Source organism: Mobula hypostoma, chromosome 5 (genome assembly GCF_963921235.1).
Source record: "Mobula hypostoma chromosome 5, sMobHyp1.1, whole genome shotgun sequence".
In the NCBI taxonomy this organism is placed as follows: Eukaryota; Metazoa; Chordata; class Chondrichthyes; order Myliobatiformes; family Myliobatidae; genus Mobula; species Mobula hypostoma.
In genome coordinates, this window is record NC_086101.1 from 22746715 (window position 1) to 22766559 (window position 19845).

A 19845-nucleotide genomic window follows, 5' to 3' on the forward strand; every position below is an offset into this window, starting at 1 on the left:
ACTAAAGGTGTAGCCATGGGCACCCGTATGGGTCCTAGCTATGCCTGCCTTTTTGTTGGCTTTGTTGAACAATCTATGTTCCGTGCCTATTCTGGTATCTGTCCCTCACTTTTCCTTCGCTACATCGACAACTGCATTGGTGCTGCTTCCTGCACGCATGCAGAGCTCGCTGACTTTATTAACTTTGCCTCCGACTTTCACCCTGCCCTCAAGTTTACCTGGTCCATTTCAGACACCTCCCTCCCCTTTCTAGATCTTTCTGTCTCTGGAGACACTGATGTCTACTATAAGCCTACTGACTCTCACAGCTATCTGGACTATTCCTCTTCTCACCCTGTCTCGTGCAAAAACGCCATCCCCTTCTCGCAATTCCTCCGTCTCCGCCACATCTGCTTTCAGGATGAGGCTTTTCATTCTAGGACGAGGGAGATGTCTTCCTTTTTTAAAAGACAGGGGCTTCCCTTCCTCCACTATCAACTCTGCTCTTAAATGCATCTCCCCCATTTCACATACATCTGCTCTCACTCCATCCTCCCGCCACCCCACTAGGAATAGGGTTCCCCGGTCCTCACCTACCACCCCACCAGCCTCCGGGTCCAACATATTATTCTCCGTAACTTCCACCACCTCCCACGGGATCCCACCACTAAGCACATCTTTCCCTCCCCCGCTCTCTCTGCATTCCGCAGGGATCGCTCCCTACACAACTCCCTTGTCCATTCGTTCCCCCCATCCCTCTCCACTGATCTCCCTCCTGGCACTTGTCCGTATAAGCGGAGCAAGTGCTACACATGCCCTTACACTTCCTCCCTTACCACCATTCAGGGCCCCAAACAGTCCTTCCAGGTGAGGCAACACTTCACCTGTGAGTCGGCTGGGGTGATATACTACGTCCGGTGCTCCCGATGTGGCCTTTTATATATTGGCGAGACCCGATGCAGACTGGGAGACCGCTTTGCTGAACATCTATGCTCTGTCCGCCAGAGAAAGCAGGATCTCCCAGTGGCCACACATTTTAATTCCACATCCCATTCCCATTCTGACATATCTATCCACGGCCTCCTCTACTGTAAAGATGAAGCCACACTCAGGTTGGAGGAACAACACCTTATATTCCGTCTGGGTCGCCTCCAACCTGATGGCATGAACATCGACTTCTCTAACTTCCGCTAATGCCCCACCTCCCCCTCGTACCCCATCTGTTACTTATTTTTATACACACATTCTTTCTCTCACTCTTTTTCTCCCTCTGTCCCTCCGAATATACCCCTTGCCCATCCTCTGGGTCCCCGCCCCCCCCTTGTCTTTCTTCCCGGACCTCCTGTCCCATGATCCTCTCGTATCCCTTTTGCCAATCACCTGTCCAGCTCTCGGCTCCATCCCTCCCCCTCCTGTCTTCTCCTATCATTTTGGATCTCCCCCTCCCCCTTTCAAATCCCTTACTTACTCTTCCTTCAGTTAGTCCTGACGAAGGGTCTCGGCCTGAAACGTCGACTGTACCTCTTCCTAGAGATGCTGCCTGGCCTGCTGCGTTCACCAGCAACTTTTATGTGTGTTGCTTGAATTTCCAGCATCTGCAGAATTCCTGTTGTTTTAATTCTAGTCTTATGCCTTATGTTCTTTGTTTTAAAATTGAAGAAATCTGTTTCTTTAAGACTTTAAAACAAAGAAATGTTGGAAGTTATTCATTATGCCCCATCATGTAATCACTTCACAAGTTCAAAGCATAGCATCCCCACATTAACCATAATTCCAACATATTCTGACCCTTCTGCTACCCCAATCTCTATCTACTGTTAATCCATATACTCCTTGGAACACCATCCATAATCAGGACGCAAATACAGTGGGGTGTTCTCCTTTCCACTCACAACATTAGGGAAGTGAGTCCAGATCCCCTCTGTTAACGCCCACAACAGTCAATATTGCACTCTTTATCATTTGCTCGCCCAGCATGTTGTTGTGCTTCTGGCAAAATGGAGTGTATGTTCAGATGCGAGTACATTGCAGATGTTCAGTTGCAGTCTGCTTCCTCACATTTATTCTTTTCTTAAACCAGCTTTATATATTCTAACTGAAACTGGTACATACAAGTTGAATCCATACTTCTCTGCATCTGTAAATCAGTAAATTTCTCTTTCTGGATCAGGGAAAGATGCACCCTGCCCCACCTTTTACTTCATCTTTTTTTGATATTTGTGTTCACCTATATTCTTTCAACTTACCTGTTTTCACTACACCATCCCTGTAGAGTTTAATAAATTTTTCAGAATTTAGTTTCAGCACCCGGTGTCCCTGACAACCTTTTATTATTGGATGTTTGAAAAATGCCCTTACACTACCTCACTAAAATTTCACATGTCCCCGACACAGGTCCATGTGCTTCCCTGATGCTGAGCCATCCAACTCATTTGCTCACCTCTGTCACGTGTCCTAGAAGCTAGGTCAACCTGTAGAAGTGTTCACCTCTTATCACTCGAAGTTTCTGTCATCATGCTGAATATGTCAGGATCACGACAAGAGGAACTGATCCACCCAAGACCATACCATTGATCGCGAAGTATAGGGCAAAAGGAGTCAAAATCCGAAGACTGACTGCCAAGAGGGAACATCCGCAGGTGTGAAAAGAAACTTACTTTTCAGCAGTTGCTGTTGCCAAGGATTTTCCCTTAGGCAGCCCCATCCTCTCAATTCTGACTTGCTGTTGCCCCTAGACAAGCAAATCTTGGTGGAAACTCCAAATTCTGTTGTGCACCATCCGGCTAGGACTTCTGATATACAATAACAAACTCCAACAAAATCAGCGTGCATCAAATTATATGCACGTTTAATACTTGCGAAGGAAAGTCTACCTCCATATGTTAAACCCTTGTTAGTCGGTAGCTTCAATCTTACAGCTCAAAACAGAACATTTTTATACATTTGCAGAGTCTAGTAATTTATCACTTCATGTCTTTGAGGTTGTTCAAGCCCATAATTGCATTCCTTCCTTAGTTCCATCCATTTTAAAAGAGTCCATTTGTCTTTTGAAGCTTCTCTCCCCTCACCCCCCACAACAGCTGTGTCCTGTTTTTCTTGTTTTCAAAACATTACCTGCCATAAACGTACATCCTGCTCTAAACATGCATCCTACTTGCAAACTAAAAAACTTCAAACTAGCAAAGCACTCTGGGATCACAGGTTCCATTTTGTCATATTACAGTTGACAAAGTGATAAATTCATGAAGACTTCAGGTGACAGATATATTTCCAAAGGTGCTACTAAAGAGTTAGAGTGTGTGGACTCCTAAAATATAATGCAGAGATACCAACCTTAATACCTGGGTGCCTTCCCAAAATTCCACCCTCTATTTCAACACTGAACGTTGCTATGTCAAATGGAAAAGTTTATTCTAAGACATTACTGACTTAACTATTTGTAGGCAGGGAGTGGTATTGGTGGCATGCATTTAGAACAGAGGATTGAAAACACTCCAGTCATCATTTTGTGCTCCACTTTCCCAAACTTATCTCAAATCCTCCATGCCTCCCTCTTTTTACCTTCAATATGTGGAAATTGCAGCAAGGCAAGGGTTAAGGTAATATCTAGGCAAGGATATTCTATGGACAATATGCAGTCAACCCAGGCAAGAGAGGACTTTGAAGAGCATAGCTTCCCTTTGTACAGCTCAGGACCAGACAAGGGTGTATCAGGAGATGCAACGAGGGGACAATTATTTTACTAACTTCAATGTATCATTGGTTGTTAGCTTGTAGTTTCTATTAAGTTTTAAAATTTCCATCGTGAATAGTGATTGATCTTGCAAGTAAGGAATTTGAACATAGAGTTTACAAGTGGTCAATATCTGTAACCGCAAGTCAATTGTGTACAAAAATGGCATTTCTTCGTTCAGACTTCAGAAAATTTGATGATGCTGTTTTCCTTGTGCACAAGTAGATAAAGTGTGACTGAAGAACAAGTGTGAGATTTCAGAGTCCAGTTAATTGGTAAAGACAAACCTCTCTCCCCTTCCAACTTCACTCCTGATTCTGACCCTCCACTTCCTTACACTCTGTAACAGTGCCTTACTCTTGTCCGGACCCAGAGATTTATCCACTTTTATATTCCTTAAAAGCACCAGTACTTCCTCTTCTTTAATCGTCATACTTTCCATAACTACCCTATTTGTTTCCTTTACCTTACCCAATTCAATGTCCTTCTCCTTAGTGAATACCGAAGAAAAGATATTGTTCAAAATCTCCCCCATCTCTTTTGGCTCCGCACATAGCCATCCACTCTGATTCTCTAAGGGACCAATTTTATCCCTCACTATCCTTTTGCTATTAACATAACTGCAGAAACCCTTAGGATTTATTTTCACCTTACTTGCCAAAGTAGCCTCGTATCTTCTTTTAGCTTTTCTAATTTCTTTCTTAAGATTCTTTTTACATTCTTTATATTCCTCAAGCACCTCATTAACTCCAAGCTGCCTATATTTATTGAAGATCCCTCTCTTTTTCCGAACCAAGTCTCCAATATCGCTTGAAAACCATGGCTCTCTCAAACTTTTAACCTTTCCTTTCAACCTAACAGGAACATAAAGATTCTGTACCCTCAAAATTTCACCTTTAAATGACCTCCATTTCTCTATTACATCCTTCCCATAAAACAAATTGTCCCAATCCACTCCTTCCAAATCCTTTTGCATCTCCTCAATGTTAGACTTTCTCCAATCAAAAATCTCAATCCTAGGTCCAGTCCTATCCTTCGCCATAATTATATTGAAACTAATGGTATTGTGATCAGTGGACCCAAAGTGCTCCCCAACACATACCTCTGTCACCTGCCCTATCTCATTCCCTAACAGGAGATCCAACACTGCCCCTTCTCTAGTTGGTACCTCTATGTATTGCTTCAAAAAAAAAAAAAAAAAAAAACTATCTTGCCCACATTTGACAAACTCCAAACCATCCAGCCCTTTTACAGAATGGGCTTCCTAGTCTATGTGTGGAAAATTAACATCTCTCACAATCACAACCTTGTGTTTACTACAAATACCTGCTATCTCCTTACAAATTTGCTCCTCCAGTTCTCGGTCCCCATTAGGTGGTCTATAACATACCCCTATAAGCATCACAACACCTTTCCTATTCTTCAATTCCACCCAAATAGCCTCCCTAGACAAGTCCACTTATCTATCCTGTCAGAGCACCGCTGTTATATTCTCTCTGACAAGCAATGCAACACCTTGCCCTCTTGCCCCTCCTATTCTATCACATCTGAAGCAACGAAATCCTGGAATATTTAGTTGCCAATCACACCCCTCCTGCAACCACATTTCACTAGTAGCTACAACATCATATTTCCAGCTATCAATCCATGCTCTAAGCTCATCCACCTTTCTTACAGTGCTCCTAGCATTAAAATAGATGTATTTAAGAAACTCTCCCCCTCCCACTCTGTTTATCCTTAATGGAGCAAACAACTTTGGTTATCCTTTTCTTCCTTGTCCCCTACATCTTTGGTTTGGGTGCTCCTGATCTCTGTCCCCTGCCTATCCTCCCTCACACACTGTCTACCTGCTTTCTCTATTTGTGAATAACTCCTCTCTCCTAGTCTCTTTAATTTGATTCCCTCCCCCCAACCATTCTAGTTTAAAGTCACCTCAGTAGCCCTCGCAAATTTCCCCGCCAGGATATTGGTCCCGCTAGGATTCATGTGTAAACCGTCCTTTTTGTACAGGTCACACCTGCGCCAAAAGAGGTCCCAATGATCCAAAAACTTGAATCCCTCCCCGCTGCTCCAATCCCTGAGCCACGCATTTATCCTCCACCTCATTGTATTCCTACTCTCACTGTCGCATGGCACAGGCAGTAATCCCAAGATTACTACCTTTGCGGTCCTTTTTCTCAACTCCCTTCCTAACTCCCTATATTCTCCTTTCAGGACCTCTCCCCTTTTCCTACCTATGTCATTGGTACCTATATGTACCACGACCTCTGGCTCCTCTCCCTCCCACTTCAGGATCTCTTGGACATGATCAGAAACATCCCAGACCCTGGCACCAGGGAGGCAAACTACCATCCGGGTCTCCGGACTGCGTCCACAGAATCATCTATCTGACGCCCCATCACAAGGAAATCCCAATCCTTGGGTTTGATAGACAGCACTCCTTCTCTCATCTCACCAGTACCACAGGGGATAGTTGTTAATGATCCTAAGCAGTCTATTCCATGGGATGGTAGGGTATATCACAGCTACGGTGGCTGACATTCTACCAGGTGATGCAACCCAGAAACCACCACATATTCTGTTGTGAACAATACATTGCATCATCACAAACAAGTGCAATACTCACCAAAGAGGAACAATTGGATTATTTTCAGTGTTTTTCTATCCACAGTGAAGCTGTAAACTCCCTCGTCATCGGCTTCTAATCTGTTCACTACCAGAGAGCTGTTAGACGGATTAAACTGTAAACGGGACTTGAACTGCTCACTGGGCTCGGCCCACTTCAAGTATTGTGGGATGTGATGTATAACGGTGAGAGAGCTTCTGTGGCTGGCAACGAATGTCCAAAGAACTTCACTTTTGTTGAGATCAACTCTGACTTTAGGATCCAGTAAAACTGATGAACCAAGGACTCCGACCAATTCTTCTTTGTCTGATTAGGGTAAGAAGAGAAAATGTAACCATTTAAACTGGTGACAGTCATGAAACTTTAAAAAGAAAAAGCAAATGAAAGGCTACAGCAAGTGAACATTACTGGGAAAAGCACTGTGAAGTGACACACTGGCTATGTGAGTGCAGTTTGCAGTATATAAGCTTCATATTATAAACAAACTACCTTTATAACTTATGTAACTTTATAACAATGCAAAGGTCACACCATTTTGCCCATAAGTGTGTTACAGCCAAAGCTACTCATAACTGCTTTATGTCATCCTGAAAGAACTTAAAGATTCAGTTTGCCAAGTCAGCCCTCAGTGATGTAAACAACTCTGCCAAATCTACACCAAGTTACCACCCTCTGTTCTTCCACTCTCTCCTGACTGAGCAATAATCACTTGGAACTGTTCTAGCAAATCCCATGTGCGCCCCCTCCAAAGCCTTCACTCCTCTCCTATAATATAGAATTCAGAGAGTTCAAAGGTTTATTTTATTATCAACGTATGCATGCAGCTAAATGAGAGGTTGTACAAAATTCTCTGGAGCAGTAGAGGCTGGAGCCCTTGCGGTTTATGGTATATAGCAGGAGTGGCCAACTTTTTACATTCCATGCGTCAATTTTTTTCACTCACGAGTTCACAACTCTTGTACCCCCATTCAATTCTTGTAAAAGTATGTTACTATCGAACTTGTGCATGAAAAAATTGACGCGTGGAATGTAAAAGATTGGCCACTGGTGGTATATAGTAACAACTTGAATGAATGCAGGAGGCAAGATTAGTGTGTTCGTGAATGACACAAAAAAATTTGGTGTGATGGATAACAAAGGATGTCTAAAGGGACAGCAGGATATAGATCAATCGGACAGAGTGATAGCAGATAGAACTTAATCCCAACAATTGTGAGGTGATTCACTTTGGGAAGTTAAGTTGGGTACAGCATATACAATAAATGACAGGGCACTTAAAATGTTGATGAATAGTTACGTGGGGTTCAAGTTCATTGTCTCCTGACAGTATCAAAATTGATGGATATGGGGTGAAGATAGCTTATGTCATGCTTACCTTCTTTGGTCACCCACACAATCTGGAAGTTGGAATATGGTAGTTTACATTATAACTTTACAAAATACTGGTGTGTTGCGATTCCAGTTGCAACACTATAATAAGGATATGAATGTGCTAATTGGCATTGCAGGGGAGATTCATCAGGATGTTGCCTCGATTGTTGAACTTTATATATGTGGAGAGATAGGAAGGCTGGGTTTGTTTTCCTTGAAGATATAAAAGGCGTTGTTAGTCAAGATCTTTTTCCCATAGTGTGTATCTCAGATTCATTTATTTATCACATGTGTATCGAAACATACAGTGAAATATGATGTTTGCGATAACAAGTAACATAACCCAAGGGTGTGCTGGGGGCAGCCCACAAATGTCACCACACATTGCGGCAGCAACAAAGCATACCCACACTGTTCAGCAAAACAAATAATCAAGAGAAAGAAACTAGTCCCTTACCTCCGTCCCTCCCACCCATTCACACACACAGGTCCCCAACCCACAGATAGGCCACCTCCGGGCCTTCAGCCTCCAGTGGGCTCATAGACGTTGGTCTTCCAACTTCCCCAGTAGACTCGTAAAGCAGGCATAAACAATAGTGTGTGGGTTTAAAGTAAGAGGAAGTAATTTTGAGGGGATCTGAATTCAAAACTATAATTCCAAGCAAACTCATCACCAAAACTCCCCACCCTGGGAATCAATGTCTCCCTCTGCAACTGATTCCTTGACTTCCTGACCAAGAGACCACAGGAAAGGCAGCAAACACCTCCACTGTGATTATTCTAAACACTGTACTCCACAAGGCCGTGTCCTCAGCCTCCTGCTCTACTCCCTGTACATTCAAGACCGTGTGGCCCGATTCTGCCCCAACTCCGTAATCAGGTTTACAGATGATACCACTGTTATGGGTCATACCTCAAACAATGATGAAGGAAATAAAGAGCTTAGTAACATGGTGTCATAACAACAACCTGTTCCTCAACGTCAGCAAAACAAAAGAGCTGATCATTGACTTCAGGATATGGGATGGTGCACAATCTCCTGTCTACATCAAAGGACTAGACAGGGTTGAGATCTTCAAGCCCCTAGCAGTGAAAAATCACCTTGTTACAACTATGTAGGCATCACACCAGACTGATTAGGTTCACCAGATTGATTCCTGGGATGGCAGGACTTTCAGATGATGAAAGACTGGATCGACTAGGCTTATACTCACTGGAACTTAGAAGATTGAGGGGGGATCTTATTGAAACGTATAAAAATCTAAAGGGATTGAACAGGCTAGATACAGGAAGATTGTTCCCGATGTTGGGGAAGTCCAGAACGAGGGGTCACAGTTTAAGGATAAAGGGGAAGCCTTTTAGGACTGAGATGAGGAAAAACTTCTTCACACAGAGAGTGGTGCATCTGTGGAATTCTCTGCCACAGGAAACAGTTGAGGCCAGTTCATTGGCTATATTTAAGAGGGAGTTAGATATGGCCCTTGTGGCTAAAGGGATCAGGGGGTATGGAGAGAAGGCAGGTACAGGGTTCTGAGTTGGATGATCAGCCATGATCATACTGAATGATGGTGCAGGCTCGAAGGGCCGAATGGCCTACTCCTGCACCTATTTTCTATGTTTCTATCATGGCCAAGAAAGCTCACGAAAACCTCCATTTCCTCTAGATGCCTGTCAACTCTCACCAATTTTTATCAATGCACCATAGAAAGCATCCAATCTAGTAGAACAGAGAATAGTACAACACAGTACAGGCCCTTCGGCCCACAGTGTTGTGCCAACCCTCAAACCCTGCTTCCCATAAAAGCTCCCACCTTAAATTCCTCCATATACCTGTCTAGTAGTCTCTTAAACTTCACTAGTGTATCTGCCTCCACCACTGACTCAGGCAGTGCATTCCACGCACCAACCACTCTCTGAGTAAACAACTTTCCTCTAATATCCCCCTTGAACTTCCCACCCCTTACCTTAAAGCCATGTCCTCTTGTATTCAGCAGTGGTGCTCTGGGAAAGAGCCGCTGGCTATCCACTCTATCTATTCCTCTTAATATCTTGCACACTTCTATCATGTCTCCTCTCATCCTCCTCTCCAAAGAGTAAAGCCCTAGCTCCCTTAATCTCTGATCATAATGCATACTCTCTAAACTAGGCAGCATCCTGGTAAATCTCCTCTGTACCCTTTCCAATGCTTCCACATCCTTCCTATAGTGAGGCGACCAGAACTGGACAGTACTCCAAGTATGGCCTAACCAGAGTTTTATAGAGCTGCATCATTACATCGCGACTCTTAAACTCTATCCCTCGACTTATGAAAGCTAACACCCCATAAGCTTTAACTACCTTATCCACCTGTGAGGCAACTTTCAGAGATCTGTGGACATGTACCCCAAGATCCTGCTGATCCTCCACACTACCAAGTATCCTGCCATTTACTTTGTACTCTGCCTTGGAGTTTGTCCTTCCAAAGTGTACCACTTCACAGTTCTCCGGGTTGAACTCCATCTGCCACTTCTCAGCCCACTTCTGCATCCTATCAATGTCTCTCTGCAATCTTTGACAATTCTCTACACTATCTACAACACCACCAACCTTTGTGTCATCTGCAAACTTGCCAACCCACCCTTCTACCCCCACATCCAGGTCATTAATAAAAATCACAAAAAGTAGAGGTCCCTGAACAGATCCTTGTGGGACACCACTAGTCACAATCCTCCAATCTGAATGTACTCCCTCCATCACCACCCTCTGCCTTCTGCAGGCAAGCCAATTCTGAATCCACCTGGCCAAACTTCCCTGGATCCCATGCCTTCTGACTTTCTGAATAAGCCTACCGTGTGGAACCTTGTCAAATGCCTTACTAAAATCCATATAGATCACATCCACTGCACTACCCTCATCTATATACCTGGTCACCTCCTCAAAGAACTCTATCAGGCTTGTTAGACACGATCTGCCCTTCACAAAGCCATGCTGACTGTCCCTGATCAGACCATGATTCTCTAAATGCCCAGAGATCCTATCTCTAAGAATCTTTTCCAGCAGCTTTCCCACCACAGACGTAAGGCTCACTGGTCTATAATTACCCAGACTATCCCTATGACCTTTTTTGAACAAGGGGACAATATTTGCCTCTCTCCAATCCTCTGGTACCATTCCCGTGGACAACGGGGACAAAGATCCTAGCCAGAGGCTCAGCAATCTCTTCCCTCGTTTCGTGAAACAGCCTAGGGAATATTCCGTCAGGCCCCGGGGACTCATCCGTCCTAATGTATTTTAACAACTCCAACACCTCCTCTCCCTTAATATCAACATGCTCAAGATCATCAACCTCACACATATTGTCCTCACCATCATCAAGTTCCCTCTCATTGGTGAATACCGAAGAGAAGTATTCATTGAGGACCACGCTCACTTCCACAGCCTCCAGGCACATCTTCCCACCTTTATCTCTAATTGGTCCTACCTTCACTCCTGTCATCTTTTTTTCTTCTTCACATAATTGAAGAATGCCTTGGGGTTTTCCTTTACCCTACTCGCCAAGGCCTTCTCATGCCCCCTTCTTGCTCTTCTCAGCCCCTTCTTAAGCTCCTTTCTTGCTTCCCTATATTCCTCAATAGACCCATCTGACCTTTGCTTCCTAAACCTCATGTATGCTGCCTTCTTCCACCTGACTAGATTTTCCACCTCACTTGTCACCCATGGTTCCTTCACCCTACCATTCTTTTTCTTCCTCACTGGGACAAATTTATCCCTAACATCCTGCAAGAGATCTCTAAACATCGACCACATGTCCATAGTACATTTCCCTGCAAAAACATCATCCCAATTCACACCCGCAAGTTCTAGCCTTATAGCCTCATAATTTGCCCTTCCCCAATTAAAAATTTTCCTGTCCTCTGAGGACTGCTCTGCATGCGATCACAAGAAACTGAAGAGCTGTGGGCCCAACTCAGTGCATCACAGAAACCAGCCCCTCCTCTAAAGACACTATTTATACTTCAGTCAGGGAGCCAGAAGAACGCGAGACACTGGCCCTTCCCCACCAAGCCCCCAGACAGATGGCGCCCAGCTGCAGTCTCCAACAATGTCGTGGCTCAGAGTTTAGGGGACAGAGAGGGGAGTGAGGGGTCAGGCTGGAGTCTAGGCCTCTACTTTACGTTTCATGTTCAAGTACCAGCAATGTGGAAATAGGATGAAGGACATTTGGAGTCCAGGCCTCCGCTCTGATTGAAAGCCAACAACTTGGATGTGTGACGAAGGACATCCTTGGACGTCCCCCTAGCAAGCGCTGTGGACAAGGACCAGAGAGGGATAAGAGCTAGTGGTCAGCAAGTCCACCCACCAAGTTGGTGGGACCCGACATCAGATGCTTGTGCAAGTAGGAGGCATGTGGGCTGATGGCAACATAGGTACGGGAGTCAAAATGAGTCCAGAGTTCAAGACCTAGAGTCCAAAACCCTGTCACCAGCTAGTAGTGGGGTCAACATTGAAGATCAAAGCCTTAAGGTCAATTGGAAGTCCTGAAGTCAAAAAAGGCCTTGTAACAGTCTGAAGTCCACTAGGGAAATCAGAGGCCCAGTCTTGCCGTGTTCTTCTCTTGAGCATTGTGGATATGTTCTCTTAGGGCTGGAATGTCTGGTGACACTTGCTGGCTGTCCCCAGGTTGCTTGGTTGTTAATGCACAAGAAGCATTTCACTGTATCCGAGATAAATAAATCCGAATCCAAGCTATTGCATTGGCTGCGTTCCTCAGCACTTACTCCTGCAGCCTAGAATGTGCCAGACAGCAGCGAGCGGGGAGCCAGGCGCGGTCGGGCCAGCGGGACAGGCGCCGCGCGGGTGCCCGGGACGGTCGGGCGAGCCGGAGGGGGGGGGGCGGGGCGGGCCGGGCCGGGGCGAGGCGGGGGGGGGCGGGCCCGGGCGAGCCGGGGTGGGGGGGCCGGGCCGGGCGAGCCGGCGGGGGGGGGGGGGGGCCGAGCTGGGCCGGGCGAGCCGGCGGGGGGGGGGGGCCGAGCTGGGCCGGGCGAGCCGGCGGGGGGGGGGCGGGCCGAGCTGGGCCGGGCGAGCCGGCGGGGGGGGGGGGCCGAGCTGGGCCGGGCGAGCCGGCGGGGGGGGGGGGCCGAGCTGGGCCGGGCGAGCCGGCGGGGGGGGGGGGGCCGAGCTGGGCCGGGCGAGCCGGCGGGGGGGGGGGGCCGAGCTGGGCCGGGCGAGCCGGCGGGGGGGGGGGGCCGAGCTGGGCCGGGCGAGCCGGCGGGGGGGGGGGGCCGAGCTGGGCCGGGCGAGCCGGCGCGGGGGGGGGGGGGGGCCGAGCTGGGCCGGGCGAGCCGGCGGGGGGGGGGGGCCGAGCTGGGCCGGGCGAGCCGGCGGGGGGGGGGGGCCGAGCTGGGCCGGGCGAGCCGGCGGGGGGGGGGGCCTGGGCCGAGCCGGCGGGGGGGGGGGGCCGGGGCGGGCGAGGGGGCCGAGCTGGGCCGGGCGGGGGGGGGGGGGGCGGCTGGGCCGGGCCCGGGGGGGGGGGGGGGCCGGGCCGGGGTGGGGGGGGGGCCGGGCGAGTCGGGGGGGGGCGGGCCGGGCCGGGGTGGGGGGGGCCGGGCCGGGGTGGGGGGGGCCGGGCGAGGGGGGGGGCGGGGGGCCGAGCGCGTGGGGATCGGGCTAGGTTGAAGGTGATGGGTGAAGCCCAGTGAGTGGACCATAGGCGAAAGGGAAGGAGGAGGGGATACGGGGGTGAAGGTAGGTAGGAGGTAAAAGCCCAGAGTGAAGAGTGCAGTTGGGGGGGGGGAAGAGAAACTATTGGAAGGAGAAATTGATATTCATGCCATCAGGTTGGAGTCTACTCATTTAGTACTTTGACCGTATGCTCAGGCTCCTTCCTTTGTCTTTGAGTAGTCCTACTCTGTCCTTCACTAGCCTCTTGATTTTAATACATGTATAAAAACATTCAGATTTTTCTTAATCCTACTTTCCAAGGATGTTCTATGGCCTCTGCTTGGTTTTTGTTTTGGCTTTCTTCCCATGTTCTTGAGGGCCCTTGCATTAGTAGGCCCCTCAGTTCAACTAGTTCACACTAAACTAAATGCCTCATTCGAGCTAGTCCAACATCTTCTAACCTTTCCTCTCCATGCAGCTGTCTTTTAAAGTTTGTTACCATATGTATCACAACGACTTACACTGGTTGTGACCCTCTTTCAAGACAGAGTGTAAAGGGGAGATTACCAGTTATAAAGAGGTGAGCAGGAGGGAGGCAGGGTCATGAGCTGGTAAGTGACCGGTGCAGCCAGCTGTGACATGGTTTATGGGCAGGTGGGGCCATGCAGGGAAGGACGGGTGGAGACAATGACAGGAGTCTGGGATAGGACAGCAATCTGATGAAAAAGCAAAGGGAGGAGGGACGGTGGGTTGAGTGCGTGTCTGACAGGTGGGGAAGAAGGGAAAGCAACTGCGTGATAGCAGACTTCAGGGGGTGCGGGTTGGGTGCATAAGGAAATAGGATGTGTTGATCATTAGGAGAAACCAACAGTGCAGGAGGCATTCAAAGGTTCATGGCCCATCCCACATTATACACTATAAATAGGGAGTATCAGTTGTGAAATCCCCTGATCAAGCCCCAACCGACCAAATGTAAACAACAACAACACTGTCCCCAGCTCCCCATTACTCCACTCCACAAATGTCCAAGTTCCTGTTCGTCCCTGTAATAGTCCCGAGTAGCTTTCTCAGTGACCACAGTTCTGAGCGTTGTAACAGGGAATATAAGCAACACACCTCAAAGTTGCTGGTGAACACAGCAGGCCGGGCAGCATCTCTGGAAGAGGTACAGTCGACATTTCAGGCCGAGACCCTTCGTCAGGACTAACTGAAGGAAGAGTTAATAAGAGATTTATAAGTGGGAGGGGGAGATCCAAAATGATAGAAGACAGAAGGGGGAGGGATGGAGCCAAGAGCTGGACAGGTGATAGGCAAAGGGATTATGAGAGGATCATGGGACAGGAGGCCCAGGGAGAAAGACAAGCGGGGGGGGGAGAAAGAGAACCCAGAGGATGGGCAAGGGGTATAGTCAGAGGGAGAAAAAGGAGAGTGAGAGAAATAATGTGTGTATAAAAATAAATAACGGATGGGGTACGAGGGGGAGGTGGGGCATTAGCGGAAGTTGGAGAAGTCGATGTTCATACCATCAGGTTGGAGGCTACCCAGGCGGAATATAAGGTGTTGTTCCTCCAACCTGAGTGTGGCTTCATCTTTACAGTAGAGGAGGCCGTGGATAGACATGTCAGAATGGGAATGGGATGTGGAATTAAAATGTGTGGCCACTGGGAGATCCTGCTTTCTCTGGCGGATAGAGCGTAGGTGTTCAGCAAAGCGGTCCGCTTTGCTGCGTCCGGTGCTCCTGATGTGGCCTTCTATATATTGGCGAGACCCAACGCAGACTGCTTTGGGTCTATCCACATGTCTATCCACAGCCTCCTCTACTGTAAAGATGAAGCCACACTCAGGTTGGAGGAACAACACCTTATATTCCGCCTGGGTAGCCTCCAACCTGATGGTATGAACATCGACTTCTCTAACTTCCGCTAAGGCCCCACCTCCCCCTCGTACCCCATCTGTTACTTATTTTTTATACACATTCTTTCTCTCACTCTCCTTTTTCTCCCTCTGTCCCTCTGAATATACCTCTTGCCCATCCTCTGGGTTCCCCCCCCCTTGTCTTTCTTCCCGGACCTCCTGTCCCATGATCCTCTCGTATCCCTTTTGCCTATCACCTGTCCAGCTTTTGGCTCCATCCCTCCCCCTCCTGTCTTCTCCTATCATTTTGCATCTCCCCTCCCCCTCCCACTTTCAAATCCCTTACTCACTCTTCCTTCAGTTAGTCTTGACGAAGGGTCTCGGCCTGAAACGTCGACTGCGCCTCTTCCTATAGATGCTGCCTGGCCTGCTGCGTTCACCAGCAACTTTGATGTGTCTTGCTTGAAATTCCAGCATCTGCAGAATTCCTGTTGTTTGCGTAACAGTGAATATGTCGTTTGTTTACGACAATTATTCCCCAGCGCCGGCGGCTAAACCTTCCGCACCAAAAACACAAAAGGCGAAGGCGTCTGTTTTTGTCTTTACTCCGGATGACAAGTGTTGAAGTTGACTGCATTTCCTGCAGTAATCGCAGGAAGCTCCTCTGGTGTCCAACAGTTCTCCTGGAACAACATTTGACCCTATTTGGTGGAAAAATTCCGAACGCTGAATCACAACATCTGCTATTTGTTTACTTCAATTAATCCCCCAGTGCCGGCGGCCTACCTTCCGCACCAGACACGTAATGCGGTTCCTGCTGCAGCAGAAGGTGGAGCAACAATATCCAGTAACTTGGGACGCCAAAGTCAAATCGTTTCCACGGTCCGGGGTTGTGCAAGAAGCACATTCCGAACATTGCATCAGCTATTACCGCTCCTTCCCTGACTCGAACAATGGTGGGGGTAAAGATATTACAGAGCGACGGCAGTTGTTTACAGTTGTTAGCTGTAACCACCGCTAGCAGACCATTACCGCCACCTACTGGATTAGCGTCAACTATCATCATTGTGGCGTGTACAGATACAAAGCCAATGAAATGCAGCAATACTGCTTAGCGCTGGGATGTGAGGTTCAGCAAGGTCACAGCCTCAGGGAAGAAGCACTTCCTGTGTCTGCTGGTGCGGGAGCGGAGGCACCTGTAGCGCCTACCGGATGGGAGGAGAGTAAAAAGTCCATGGTTAGGGTGAGATGCATTATTGATAATGTTTTTCACCCTGCCCAGGCAGCGTTTATAGTAGATGAGGAAAGACATTCTTGCCATAGAGGGAGTACAATGGTTCACCAGATTGATTCCTGGGATGGCAGGACTTTCATATGAGGAAAGACTGGATCGACTAGGCTTATACTCTGGAATTTAGAAGATTCGGGGGGGGGGGGGGGGAGATCTTATTGAAACGTATAAAATCCTAAAGGGATTGGACAGGCTAGATGCAAGAAGATTGTTCCCGATGTTGAGGAAGTCCAGGACAAGGGGTCACAGTTTGAGGATAGAGGGGAAGCCTTTTAGGACTGAGATTAGGAAAGACTTCTTCACAGAGAGTGGTGAATCTGTGGAATTCTCTGCCACAGGAAACAGTTGAGGCCAGTTCATTGGCTATATTTAAGAGGGAGATAGATATGGCCCTTGTGGCTAAAGGGATCAGCAGGTATGGAGAGAAGGCTGGTACAGTGTTCTGAGTTGATGATTAGCCATGTTCATACTGAATGGCGGTGCAGGCTTGAAGGGCTGAATGGCCTACTCCTGCACCTATTTTCTATGTTTCTGTGTTCTCAATGGTGGGCAATTGGGTGCCAATAATCCACTGGGCAGTTTTCACCACATGCTGGAGTGCTTTGATCAGGATAGAGGTTTATCAAATGAATGCTAAATTACCCCCAAAACACTGCAAATTGTAAATAATAAAAGACAACATTGTGAATTAAATTAAATCATTTCCTTAACTTAGTAATTTTTTTAAATGAAAACTTATCAACCACAAAGCTAGTAGTGCAGCCTGCATTTGCTTTCTTTCAACCTTGTATGATTCACATCATAAAATAATATGTTCAACTGTTTCATAACGATGACACACCCCAGAGTGCTGTTCTCCAAGATACAAGGAATAATTAAGCATAGTATTTCAGTTGAGTCAATATAATTCCTTCTCTTCTTGTTTACCCCCTTCTTCCATCAATCCAACAGTTGTATCTTTTATATTTTCTGTAAAAGTGTCTCCTGTTATCCCACAAGTCTTAGAAGCTAAGCGGTTGGTGAGGCTGATTTGCTAAATGGATGGTCTATACCCACAGATGAACTTTCAACAGCCTTTTTTGGCCAAACAATCAATCCGTTCATTCCCTCAACACCTGTGTGTGCAGGGACCCATAAGAGGAAATGTAAACCAATACTTTGGATATGAAATAGAGTTTAAATAGCTTCCAGCAGTAAATCTGACCCATTTCAAGACTGGTCAAAACTGAAAAAGAATGAACAAATTATAACTTTGCAAAGACAGATTTCCTCCACCCACTGTAAGACCAAAATGATGGCAACCAGTTATGCTGTATATACGAGGGTGATTGATATGTTCGTGGCCTAAGGTTGGAATGAATTTTACAAAACCTAGCACATTTATTTTTCAACAAGTCCCTTCCTACATTTACACTTAGTCCAGCAGTCGTGGAGCATACAGATCTTGGACCTCCAGAAAGTGTCCACAGCAGGGGTGATTAATAAGTTTGTGGCCTACGGTAGAAGGAGATGAGTTATACAGCTCTCGTTACATGCACATGCAGTTCAACTCTGAGTGATTATGCAGAAAGTTTAAAGTTAATAACATCAGGGATGATTGATAAATTCATAGTTTAGGGTAGAAGGAGATGAATTATTAACTGCAAACTTCCTGCATAATCACTCAGAGTTGACCACGCCCCCACCCAGAACATCACAACATTTATTGGCCCTTTACATTTGTCAATTATTTTACTGACATGGTGCTTCCATATCAGTTTATTATCCAGCTACATGCCGATATAGTTTACCACTGACACTTGAAGAGTTTATCATATTTCAAATCAAGGGCAGGTCTATTGATCCTCTTTGTAAAACACATAACTTGTGTTTTAGCTACTGAAAGTTTAATACCCCATGTATTTGCCCACTGTTCGACCTTGTTAATTGCATCCTATATACAGCTAAATTAAAATTGCCATCTCCATAAAGCTCCATCATCTGCAAAAGGTGATTTACCCTCCCCAGTACCTATCATTAATCATTATATTAAACAATAAAGGGCTACAAATAAGAGAAAATCTGCAAACGCTGGAAATCCAAGCGACGCACACAAAGTGCTGGAGGAACTCAGCAGGCCAGGCAGCAGCAAAGGAAAAGGGCATGGTGGACTGGAATAGAAGAGGACTCAATAAAAAAAAAGTGGGGGCTGGGGAGGGGAGGAAGAACAAGGTGATAAGTGAAACCGGGAAGAGGGAAGGGTGAAGTAAAAAGAGCTACGAATTTGATTGGTGGATGATGTACAGGACCGGAGAAGGGGGTGGGGGAATCTGATAGGAGAGGACAAAAGGTCATGGAAGAAAGGGAAAGGGGGGGGTAGTAGATAGGTAAGGAGATAAAATGAGAGAGGGAAAGGGGCATTACCAGAAGTTAAAGAAATTGACATTCGTACCATCAGGTTGGAAAAGTGGGAGGGAGAGGGAAAGATATGCTTGGTGGTGTGATCCCATTGGAGATGGTAGTGATTATGGAGAATCATGTACTAGAGCAGAGGCTGATGAAGTGGTAGGAACCCCATCCCTGGTAGGATGGCAGGAAGATGGGGTAAGGGCAGACATGCACAAAGTGGAAGAGATGGGATTGAGGCCAGCATCAATGGTGGAGGAAGTGAAGCTCCTTTCTCTGAAAGAGGAGGACATCTCCTTCGTCCTGGAATGAAAAGCCCCCTCCAGGAGCAGATGCAGAGGAGTTGAGAGAAGGGGATGGCATTTTTACAAGTGACAGGGTGGGAAGAGGTATAGTCCGTGAAGCTGAGAGAGTCAGTGGGTTTATAATAGACATCAGTAGAGAAACTGTCTCCAGAGAGATCCAAAAGGGGAGGGAGGTGTCAGGAATGGACCAGATAAATTTGAGGGCAGGGTGGAAGGTGAAGGCAAACTTGAAGTCCACAAGCTCCACATGGGTGCCTATTCATAAACTATGAACATCTACTAAAGTTTAATGAAGATTGGCAGACCAACATAAGGTGGACCACTGCAACCTACTGAGCAAAGAGACAGTAAGTATATAATCCATTAATTTCCACGCACACACCACCCAACAAAAAACACAGATGTGAAAAAGGATCTAATGCTTTCCCCATGTATACTATGAATAAACTCTTCTCCAGCTTCCAGCAAGATACAGGTATTAATTTTAACTAGTTTAAATCAATATCTATGCCCAGCAGGAAGCCTGGGAAGAATTTATTAAACACAGATGTTATCAAAAAGTCTAATACCATTACACCAGCACAGGGACAGAGTCAGGAGGCATTATTGCCATAGTGAGCATGGAATCGGTATCCAGGAGAGTCTTTACCTGGAGTCTTCA

The 19845-nt window shown here is 46.8% G+C and overlaps 1 protein-coding gene across 2 annotated transcripts in view; it reads right to left on the bottom strand.

Annotated features, from left to right (window-relative positions):
* The window catches only part of LOC134346681 (uncharacterized), a 91092-nt gene extending 74437 nt beyond the window's left edge, over positions 1-16655 (bottom strand). For both annotated transcript variants that reach the window (XM_063048188.1, XM_063048187.1), the window contains exons 1-2: positions 15990-16655; positions 6339-6644 (exon numbers count right to left, since the gene is read on the bottom strand). In XM_063048188.1, coding sequence (XP_062904258.1) covers positions 6339-6644; positions 15990-16269 — 586 coding nt within the window. In that variant the 5' untranslated portion in view covers positions 16270-16655. The remainder of the gene's footprint in view (positions 1-6338; positions 6645-15989) is intronic.
* Between the last annotated feature and the right edge of the window lie 3190 nt (positions 16656-19845).